The following is a 12,305-nucleotide window of genomic DNA, read 5'->3' as shown; positions in this document are numbered from 1 at the left end:
AGACAGCTTGGAAGGATACTACACTGAAGAGCCAAAGAAACTGGTACACCTGCCTAATATCGTGTAGGGCCCCCGCGACGAAGCACATGTGCCACAACACGACCTGGCATGGACTCGACATATGTCTGAAACAGTGCTGGAGGTGAATGACACCATGAATCCTGCAGTGCTGTCTGTAAACCCGTAAGAGTACGAGGGGGTGGAGATATTTTCTGAACAGCACATTAGAACGCATCCCAGATATGATCAATAATATTCATGTCTGGTGAGTTTGGTGGGATGCGGAAGTGTTTAAACTCAGAAGAGTGTTCCTGAAGGCACTTTGTAGTAATTCTGGACGTGTGCGGTGTCGCATTGTCCTGCTGGAATTGCCAATACCGTCGGAATGCACAATGAATGGATACATGTGATTAGACAGGATGCTTACGTACTTGTCAACTGTCAGAGTCGTATCTAGACGAATCAGGGGTCCCTTATCACTCCAACTGCACACACCCCACACCATTACAGAGCCTCCAGCGGCTTGAATACTCCTGCTCACGTGCAGGCTCCATGGATTCATGAGGTTGTCTCCGTACCCGTACGCGTCCATCTGTATCAACGAGACTCGTCTGACCAGGCAACATCCACCGTCTGTAACTGACGGGCCCAGGCGAGGCGTAAAGATTTGTGTCGTGCAGTAATCTAGGGTACACGAGAGGTCCTTCCTCACCGAAAGCCCAAAAAAAGTGGCTCTGAGCACTATGGGACTTAACATCTGAGGTCATCAGTCCCCTAGACTTAGAACTACTTAAACCTAACTAACCTACGGACATCACACACATCCATGCCCGAGGCAGGATTCGAACCTGCGACCATAGCAGCAGCGCTGTTCCGGACTCAACCGAAAGCCCATATCGGTGATGTTTCGTTCAATGTTTCGCACGCTGACACTTGTTGATGGCCCAGCATTGAAATTTGCGGAAGGGTTGCACTTCTGTCACGTTGAACGATTGACTTCAGTCGTCGTTGGTTCCCTTCTTGCAGGATCTTTTCCCGGCCGCAGCGATGTCGGAGATTTTATGTTTTACCGGATTCCTGATGTACACGGTACACTCGTGAAATGATCGTACTGGAAAATCCCGGCTTTATCGCTACCTCGGCGATGATGTGTCCCATGGCTCGTGCCTCGACTATAACACCACGTTCAAACTCACTTAAATCTTGATAACCTGCCATTGCAGCAGCAGCAACTTATCTAACAACTGTGCCAGACACTTGTTGTCTTATACGGGCGTTGCCTATTTACATATCTCTGCTTTTGAATACGCATGCCCATACCGGTTTCTTTGGAGCTTCAGTGTAAGCAATTCAGAAATTCTATAAAAGTATACTATAAGATTCCGGGAGAACTGCCAGATGTCTGTAACATGCTGGTACGCTATTTCGGCGCAGAGTCTTCTGTCCGTTTTCAGGTGAATACTAACGGGCAGTACGCGGAGCCTTCCAATTTAAGATCGCGCCGGTATATGGGTCGTATCCCAAGTGACAGTGCGCATGCGTTAACTCAGTGCAATCCCTATTTCTGTTAGACTGTGAGCCGGCCGTAGTGGCCGACCAGTTCTAGGCGCTTCAGTCTGGAGCCGAGCGACCGCTACGGTCGCAGGTTCGAATCCTGCCTCGGGCATGGATGTATGTGATGTTCTTAGGTTAGTTAGGTTTAAGTAGTTCTAAGTTCTAGGGGACTGATGACCTCAGAAGTCAAGTCCCATAGTGCTCAGAGCCATTTGAACCATTCTGTAAGTCTGTGAGCTGCTCTATGCATTCTCCATGGTGAAAGCTCGCATCAAAACGATTGCCTTTGCACAGTAAGATCCCAAGACGACGCCGATTACGCAGCACGAAGTTTTTCTGTAATTGGGTCCCATACAGAATTTATGGATTCAGACAGTCGTATTTCCACTGAGTCATTGATGACCGAGCTCCAAAACTTTGATATGTGGGCCACAATTCTTGTTTTATTGCATTCATCGAATAGTCAGTGGCAATACAGTATTCAGCGAGAACGGACTTATTTGCTTGGAGAAGGCGAGTATGCCGCTGATTCTCTACACGGTGTTTCCGTAAGAGCGTGAGAAAATGAAGTGGGACATAGAGAATGCTCCGCTGAACAGTCGGAGGTAGGGAACCTGGGGTTGGAGAAGCCAGCTTAAGGAGATATGGAAGTAAACTTGTCTACAGCATTGTCTAGCATTGCTGTTTTATTTACGACTAACATGCGTAAAATTTTGCATGTTCTGCGCTGTTTATTTACATATACATTCTTTATTTCCTGCAAGGAAACAAGTAGGACGAGCCTGGTTACTAGGAAATTATATTGCACCTAATGTTTACTTTACTTATCCATAATGTGGCTTTGTTGTATCGTATTTACGTTGTCCCATGACAGAACTTGATATGAATCAACCACAGATCCATTCATTACTCAGTGTTGTTCAGAGACGTACAGTACAATGATGGAGAAGCACCGGTACAGTATTTCCCGGTCGCTGTCCTATTCCATGGCCTGCGAGTTCTCCCTAGCGAGATATCTGAAGTCACTCATGTATGAGACTCCAGCGGATGCGAAGATAGAAATAGCGGTCAGAATTGTAGCTACCTGTGATGTGATTTGAAACACACGTGGAATATCTGTCAGGGTGCGTCAGAATATTATTTGCCGATGTCATGATTGCATTGAGGTTGATGGTCATCAGTTTCAGGAGATTTTGTTGAGATAGGGTACAAGTAGTACGTTCATTGTGTCAATGATGGTATTTGCATTTAACAACAACTAATGTAGATAAAAAAGTTCACAGTATTCAATGAACTGTGGACGAAGCCCGACCAACAGGCATTACACGCATTGATCAAAAATGATAGTGCATTGAGAATGGCTAGTTTCTAGCTGAAATCTAGATCTGCCAATAAAATTTTAAAAGGACGATTGATAGCTGAAATCTATTATTTACATGTCAATATAACAGTCGCTGCGTGCAACAGCCTTGTGAATGGCAGGTAACCTGATGAAGTATGTTAACCTTCAGTTCCTATATTATGTGTCTTGAATGTTACCTATTATGTTGTTTATATAATAAGTGTTCAGATACAAGTGTTACAAAAAATGGTTCAAATGGCTCTGAGCACTATGGGACTTAACATCTGAGGTCATCAGTCCCCTAGAACTTAGAACTACTTAAACCTAACTAACCTAAGGACATCACACACATCCATGCCCGAGGCAGGATTCGAACCTACGACAGTGCCGGTCGTGCGGTTCCAGACTGAAGCGCCTAGAACCGCTCGGCCACAACGGCCGGCACAAATGTTACATCCCAACAGCATTATAATGACCGCAGAACGGATATGCATGCTGTTTATACTTAAGCTAGAACAGGTTTACAGGATTAATTGCACTACAAGTACAGTTCAATTATTCTAGGTGTTGTGTAAGGTTGTCAGCAGTACATGTTGGTGAAAGCGTTTGCTGTTTCAGTGAGTGTGTGTTTCGGTAGTGCTGTCTGTGTTAGTGTACGAATTGGAGCTGCTGTCTTAGGTGCTTCGTGTGCCTTGCAGTGTTCTGTTATACGGCGGAGTGTGTCAATATTCGTCATGTAATGTCCTTGAGGCGTCATCAGCGACTTTATTTGTTACTCCCACTCGTCTTTGTCTCTTATTGCCCGTATTGGTGTCTGATGTGCTGGTCTGTATCGTTGACAGTGCAAAAGTATGTGTGAAGGTAGGAGACGAGGTACTGGCGGAAGTAAAGTTATGAGGACGCGACGTGAATCATGCTAGGATAGGTCAGTCGGTGTAACACTTACCCAAGAAAGGCAACGGTCCCGAGTTCGAGTCTCGGTCTGGCACTCACTTTTAATCTGCCAGGAAGGTTCATATACAGCTGCTCGCTCGTCTAAAGATTCTCACCTGTTGTTGTTGTGGTCTTCAGTCCAGAGACTGGTTTGATGCAGCCCTCCATGCTACTCTATTCTGTGCAAACTTCTTCACCTCCAAGTGACTACTGCAGCCTAACATCCTTCTGAATCTGCTTACTGTATTCATATCTTGGTCTCCCTCTAAGATTTTTAGCCTCCACACAATATTAAATTGCTGATTCGTTGATGCCTCAGAACGTGTTCTACCAACCGATCCCCTCACCTAGTCAAGTTTTGCTACAAATTCCTCATCTCCCCAATTCTATTCAGCACCTCCTCATTAGTTTGTGATCTACCCGTCAATAGACTGGAAAATTGCTCAAGTTACACCAATACCCAGAAAAGGAAATAGGAGTAATCCTCTGAAATGCAGGTCCATGTCACTAACGTCGATTTGTAGTAGCGATTTGGAACATACACTATATTCGAACATTATGAATTACATCGAAGAAAACGATTTATTGACACACACTCAGCACGCATTCAGGAAACATCGTTCTTGTGAAACACGACTAGCTCTTTATATTTATGAAGTAATGAGTGCTATTGATAGGGGATGTCAAATAGATTCCATATTTTTAGATTTCCACAAGGCTTTCCAAACTGTTCCTCACAAGTGTCTTCTAACCAAACTGCGTGTCTATAGAATATCGCCTCCGTTGTGCTACTGGATTCGTGATTTCCTGTCAGAAAGGTCTCAATTCATAGTAATAAGGGAAAGTTCTCTGTATCACCAGATTTCGAAAACTTCTATTCTCTTCTTGTCTAAACTATTCATCGTCCATGTTACACTTCCATACATGGCTACTCTTCATACAAATACTTTCAGAAAAGACTTCCTGACACTCAAATCTATACTCGAAGTTAACAAATTTGTCTTCTTCAGAAACGCTTTTCTTGCCACTGCTAGTCTACATTTTATATCCTCTCTAATTCGACCATGATCAGTTATTTTACTCCCCAAAACAGCAAAACTCATCTACTTCTTTAAGTATCACATTCCCTAATCTGATTCCTTCAGCCTCACCTAATTTAATTCGACTTCATTTAATTACATAAAATTAATCGCCGGTAAAGCAAATGGCAGACTGAGATTCATTGGAAGAATCCTAAGGAAATGCAATCCGAAAACAAAGGAAGTGGGTTATACCCAAGTTCGATTCCCGGTGGGGTCAGGGATTTTCTCTGCCTCGTGATGACTGGGTATTGTGTGATGTCCTTAGGTTAGTTAGGTTTAAGTAGTTCTAAGTTCTAGGGGACTGATGACCATAGATGTTAAGTCGCATAGTGCTCAGAGCCATTTGAACCATTTGAAGTAGGTTACAGTACACTTGTTCGCCCACTGCTTGAATACTGCTCACTGGTGTGGGATCCGTACCAGATACGGTTGATAGAAAAGATAGAGAAGATCCAACGGAGAGCAGCGCGCTTCATTACAGGATCATTTAGTAATCGCGAAAGTGTTACGGAGGTGATAGATAAACTCTAGTGGAAGACTCTGCAGGAGAGACGCTCAGTAGCTCGGTACAGGCTTCAAGGACATACCTTCACCGAGGAGTCAAGCAGTATATTGCTCCCTCCTACGTATATCTCGCGAAGAGACCATGAGGATAAAATCAGAGAGATTAGAGCCGGCTGGCCAGAGTGGCTGTGCGGTTCTAGGTACTACAGTCTGGAACCGAGCGACCGCTACGGTCGCAGGTTCGAATCCTGCCTCGTGCATGGATGTGTGTGATGTCCTTAGGTTAGTTAGGTTTAATTAGTTCTAAGTTCTAGGCGACTGATGACCTCAGAAGTTAAGTCGCATAGTGTTCAGAGCCATTTAGATTAGAGCCCACACGGAGGCATACCGATAACACGAACAATATGAGACTGGAAGAGAAGGGAGAACCGATAGAGGTACTGAAAGTACCCTCCGCCACACACCATCAGGTGGCTTGCGGAGTATGGATGTAGATGTAGATGTAGATTATCCTCATTTCGCTTTTGTTGATACATCAGATTCGCACCTAACGACTAGAAAGCTGCACAGGTCACACCAACACCCAAGAAGTGAAATAGGACTGCTACCCTTACAGAATTAGGAGCTACCATACTGACAGAAAATTGCACCAAATCGGAGGGGCTGTCGTCGTCCCTTAACGTTTTGTAAGAATCCATCTGACTTGGGGGTTGCAAGCCACTATGGAATAGGAGGTAGGTGCGATCCCGTTGCGAGGATTCGTCGGCAAAGGGCTGTAACGCATTCTGACGTGAATGTAAAGGCAACATGCATTGGCCAGATCGCTGTGGGAGCGCCTGTGTGCCTGGAACCCTGAACAGCTACCTGCACGACTTCGTGGGGTGAGGGGCTGGTGGGGAGTGGGGACTCTGAGCGACCTGGGACTAGCGCGTCGGTACTGTGGGGTCTCTCGCTGGCGTAGAGGCTGTGGGTTTGGTTGGGGAACGCCTCACTCCACCTGTCCTCTGCTGCACTCTTGTCAGTCTGCCACCTGACACTATAGCCCACGGACACTGCGCTGTGTTCCGCGGGGCTGCGAGGCGCACATGTGTTGCACACTGCCAGCCTGCTGTTGGTACACTGCATGTGTTGAAACACAGCTCTTAAATGCCGCAACAGCTAGTGCATCTCCAATGCATCAGCCCTTACTAAATAGAATATAATCCCTTCTTCCCTGCAACTTCTGTTACAGTGTGGGATGGACTATCCCTTTTTGACCTGTGTTCTGTGGTATGCATTTGTTTTGAGTTGACTGTGTACATATGTGTTTTTTTTTGTGTCATATTTCGTAATTCTTACATACACAGCTTTTTAATGTCATACAGTCCGCAGCCATTTTTTTCAATATCATACATATATGCAACAGTAATTTCCCATTGTTTATGGTAATTAGAACAACTACTTTGGGTATGTCATAGAATAAGTATAATTGCCAAAGTGAGCGACATAAACTGAGGCGACAAAATTCGTGAGATACCGATGTGAACATACACACATGCAGTTAGTATAGCATACACAAGGTATAAAAGGGCAGTGCATTGGTAGAGCTGTGATTTGTACTCAGGTGTTTCATGCCAGAAAGTGTCAGATTTGATTATCGCCGTACGACGGGAATTACTAGACTTTGAATTCAGACTGGTAGTTACAGCTAGATGCATGGGACATTTCATTTCGGATATCATTAGCGAATTCAATATTCTGAGATTCACAGTGTCAAGGGTGTGGTGAGAACACCAAATTTCAGTCATTACTTCTCACCACAGACAACACAGTGTCCAAAAGTCTTCACTTAATGATCGAGAGCAATAGTATTTCCTTTCAGTTGTCACTGCTAACAGACAAGTAACACTGCGCAAAATAACCACATAAACCAATGTAGGATGTATTATGACAAATGCACTATGTGATCCAAAGTATTGTGACACCCACTCCCCCAAAAAAACATACGTTTTTCATATTAGGTGCATTGTGCTGCCACCTACTGCCAGGTACTCCATATCAGCGACTTCAGTAGTCATTAGACATTGTTATAAAGGAGACTGGGCGCTCCGCAGAAGTCCAAACGTGGTCAGGTGATTGTGTGTCGTTTGTGTCATACCCCTGTACGCGAGATTTCCACATTCCTAAACATCCCTAGGTCCACTGTTTCCAATGTGATAGTGAAGTCTAAATTTTAAGGGGCACGTGCAGCACAAAAGCATACAGGCCGACTGACAGAGACCGCTGACAGTTGAAGAGGGCCGTAATGTGTAGTAGGCACACATCTATCCAGACCATCACACAGGAATTCCAAACTGCATCAGGATCCACTTCAAGTACTATGACAGTTAGGCGGGACCTGAGAAAACTTGGATTTCATGCTCCAGCGGCAGCTCATAAACCACACATCACGCCGGTAAATGCCAAACGACGCCTCGCTTGGTGTGAGGAGCGTAAATATTGGACGATTGAACAGTGGAGAAACGTTGTGTGGAGTGACGAATCATGGTACGCAATTTGGTGATCCGATGGCAGGATGTGGGTACGGCGAATGCCCAGTGGACGTCATCTACCAGCGTGTGTAGTGCCAACAATAAAATTCGGAGGCGGTGGTGTTACTGTGTGGTCGTGTTTTTCATAGAGAGGGCTTGCACCCCATGTTGTTTTTTGTGGCACTATCACAGCACAGGCCTACATTGATGTTTTCAGCACCGCATTGCTTCCTACTGTTGAAGAGCAATTCGGGTGTGGCGATTGCATCCTTCAACACTATCGAGCACCTACTCATAATGCACGGCCTGTGGCGGAGTGGTTAACGACAGTAACATCCCTGTAACAGACTGGCCTGCACAGAGTCCTGACCTGAATCCCACAGAACACCTTTGGGATGTTTTCGAAACGCCGATTTGGTGTCAGGCATCACCGACCGACATTGATACCTCTCCTCAGTTCAGCACTCCGTGAAGAATGGGCTGCCATTCCCCAAGAGACCATCTAGCATGCTGAACGTGTGCCTGGGCGATTGGAAGCTGTCATCGAGGCTAAGGGTGGGCCAACAACATACTGAGTTCCAGCATTACCGATGGATGGCGCCACGAACTTGTGAGTCATTTTCGGCTAGGCGTCCGGATAGTTTTGATCAAATAGTGTATATCGGTTAGGACAATGTGGCAAAATATGCGTTAATTGGCTGAAGCAGCAGACAATCAATGTGAGTGCCTTTACTAACAGAACGACATTGCCTGTAGAGCCTCTTCTGATCTTATGGCCATATCAGTTGGATCTTAAACGACTGGACTGGTCATTTTCTGTAGGTAAGAACTGATAGTAAGATTCAAGTGCGACGCATACCCCACGAAGCCAAACGCAAATCGGCAATGAGACTGTGCAAGCTAGTGATGGCTCCATGATGGTGCATTTACACGGAATGGACAGGTCCTCAGGTCCAACTGAAGCGATCATTGATAGGAAATGCTTATGTTTGGGTACCTCCAGACAATTTTCAGCTATTCATGCAGTTCATATTCCCAATATTTTATGGACGACTGTGCGCCATCTCACCAGGCTACAATTGTTAGCAACTGGTTTGAACAACATTCTGGAGTGAATGATTTGAGCATCCAGATTACCCACCATGAATCCTATTGAACGTTTATGGGACGTATCTGAGAGGTCAGTTGAGGCACAAACCCCTGTACCCTCAAAACTTTCGCAATTATCGACGCTATGGCTCAATACGTCTGCAGGGGGCTTCAACGACTTGTTGAGTTCATGCCATGTCAAGTTGGAGCACTATGCCGTGCAAAAGGAGACCCGACACGATACTGGAACGTATCCCAAGACTTTTGTCACCTTAGTGTAAAAATACATACTCTACTGGCCATTAAAATTGCTACAGACGCGAAATTTAATCGACAGGAAGAAGATGCTGGGATATGCAAATGATTAGGTTTTGAGAGCATTCACACGAGGTTGGCGCCGGTGGCGACACCTACAACGTGCTGACATGAGGAAAGTTTCCAACCGATAACTGATACACAAACAGCAGTTGACCGGCGTTGCCTGTTGAAACGTTGTGATGCCTCGTGTAAGGAGGAGAAATGCGTACCATCACGTTTCCGACTTTGATAAAGGTCGGATTGTAGACTATCGCAATTGCAGTTTATCGTATCGCGACATTGCTGTTCGAGTTGGTCGATATCCAATGACTGTTAGCAGACTATGGAATCGGTGGGTTCAGGAGGGTAATACGGAACGCCGTGCTGGATCCCAACGGCCTCGTATCACTAGTAGTCGAGAACACAGGCATCTTATTCGCCTGGCAGTAACGGATCGTGCAGCCACGTCTCGATCCCTGAGTCAACAGCTGGGGACGTTTACAAAACAACAACCATCTGCACGAACAGTTCGACAATGTTTAAAGCAGCATGCACTATCAGCTCGGAGACCGTGGCTGCGGTTACCCCTGACAGGAGCGCCTGCGATGGTGTACTCGACGACGAACCTGGGTGCACGAATGGCAAAACGTCATTTTTTCAGATGAATCCAGGTTCTGTTTACAGCATCATGAGGGTCGCATCCGTGTTTGGCGACATCGCGGTGAACGCACATTGGAAACGTGTATTCGTCATCGCTATACTGCCGTATCACCCGGCATGATGGTATGGGGTGCCATTGTTATGGGATGACACGTCTCGCATTGACGGCACTTTGAACAGTGGACGTTACATTTCAGATGTGTTACGACCAGTGGCTCTACCCTTCATTCGATCCCTGCGAAACCCTACATTTCAGCAGGATAATGCACGACCGAATGTTCCAGGTCCTGTACGGGCATTTCTGGATACAGAAAATGTTCGACCGCTACCCTGGCCAGCACATTCTCCAGATCTCTCACTAATTGAAAACGTCTGATCAATGGTGGCCATGCAACTGGCTCATCACAATACGCCAGTCAGTACTCTTGATGAACTGTGGTATCATGTTGAAGCTGCATGGGTAGCTGCACCTGCACACGCCATCCAAGCTCTGTTTGACTCAATGCCCAGGCGTATCAAGGCCGTTATTACGGCCAGAGGCGGTTGTTCTGGGTCTGATTTCTCAGGAGCTATGCACCCAAATTGCGTGAAAATGTAATCACATGTCAGTTCTAGTATAATATATTTGTCCAATGAATACCCGTTTATCATCTGCATTTCTTCTTGGTGTAGCAATTTTAATGGCCAGCAGTGTATTAGCGGTGATACCAGATGGTGACCTTTCAATAGTTACAAAGTGGGCTCTGTGCTATACTGGTACTGTACAATTCTTCCAGCGTGGGTGCAGCGTAGGCGTTTGGTACCAGCGTTGTCAACTGCTTGATAAGTAAACTCGTAGTAGAGATACTGACTGACTTGCATTAATGGAAAGAGGTAGGTACAGAAAATGATGCACGATGTCGTGCACGTACCCAGGATGTCGTTCTGGGGCGCCCACTTGATGATCTTGACGTTGGGCGGCTGACCAGGCAGGGAGTCGGACTCCCACTTCCAGAGCACCTTGTGGGGCAGCATGGCAAAGGCCTCCAGGAAGGCGCGCCTGCTGGCTTCGTCCAACTTGTCGCTCCGGATGTTGCTGCCCAGGCTCATGAAGATGGCCCCGTCTTTTGCTGAGTCCAGGAACTCCTTCAGGTCCTGCAGTGAAAAAAGTAAATGTTTGGTAATGATCGCTATGATATTATTATTTAGAATCTCGACGATGATGTCTTTAAGGGGACCTGGATGTCGTAAGGCTTCAAAAAATGGATTTTTTAAAAAAATCCTGTGATTCCTTCTGATTATCAAAAAATATACATTACGTATAGTACCTCATCATTTTCGTGTTTAAATGCATTTTTAAAGAAGATGCGGTGCGTGAGTTGTAGGGAAGCAGCCTACTTAACGCCATATAGAATTCATATGCTTTCCATTGTGTGCCACGTAGTCCGCTATAATTAGCTATGACGTCACGAATGTTGGACAGTACCTTAAAAGTAAAGTAAATAATCTGAAAAATTAATAGCGTGTCAGGAATGATGCTAAAATGATAATGTGCTAAGTTTCAGTTGTAACTTTAACAGTTTTCGAAATTTGGACGTTTTACGTGAAAATCATCGGCGCATCAGGAAGGAGCTAGAAACTTCAAAATTTATATTCGGATTCCTTTTTCACTGTAATTTACTGGAAACAGCATGCTGGTTCTCACAAAGTAATATTACGGTTGAAATTCATGGTTTTCGGTTTTTGTGTCCTAAGGGTATGGAAGCAAGACAGATGAAGTAAGTGATTAGATAAAGCTAGGATGTTTAGATTTAGGTAGAATAGAGATACGCTATAATAACAAAGATGTGAGAAGTTTCCAAAACGTAGCTATAAAATTATAGCTGTAGCGTCTCTCCAAAGGGCAAGTTCAGAGCTAATCTATTGCGTGCAGTGCAACTAAAATAATTCTCTCGCCAAAAGTATTTAACCTAGCCACATCAGAATTTTATTACAGATACTTACCTGTGTGCTGATAACACTATTAAATTGAGAGCTTCATTGGCCTTCAGCGAATGTAGCAATTAATTATTTAGTAACTTGAAGTGGTCGTTTACCAGCCCAGCGGCTAGTCAGGAAGGCAAATGTCGGCTGCGCCTTCGGCGGTCCGCACCGCGGCTATATAAATAAGAACGCTGCGATCTAGAGCATCGGTCTCCAAACGTTTTAGTCTGCGGGCCACATTGATTCCTCCACTAAGTCATAAGGGCCAAGATCTACCTAGTGGGATTAAAGAACCCTAGCACTCCATGATCACCGTAATGTAAGGCTAAAGGAAAGATGAAATTGCAAAAATCTAAGGTTGTGGGAATAGCT

General features: G+C 45.2%; 1 protein-coding gene across 1 annotated transcript in view; it reads right to left on the bottom strand.

Moving 5' to 3' along the window:
• Positions 1-12,305, bottom strand: part of LOC124717041 (UDP-glucosyltransferase 2-like) — a 56,648-nt gene that overhangs the window by 25,866 nt on the left and 18,477 nt on the right. The window contains exon 2 of the mRNA XM_047243703.1: positions 10,883-11,105. Within this exon, the coding sequence (XP_047099659.1) occupies positions 10,883-11,105 (223 nt within the window). The remainder of the gene's footprint in view (positions 1-10,882; positions 11,106-12,305) is intronic.

This window comes from Schistocerca piceifrons, chromosome 9 (genome assembly GCF_021461385.2).
Source record: "Schistocerca piceifrons isolate TAMUIC-IGC-003096 chromosome 9, iqSchPice1.1, whole genome shotgun sequence".
Lineage (NCBI taxonomy): Eukaryota > Metazoa > Arthropoda > Insecta > Orthoptera > Acrididae > Schistocerca > Schistocerca piceifrons.
This window is presented reverse-complemented; position numbering and strand designations above follow the sequence as displayed.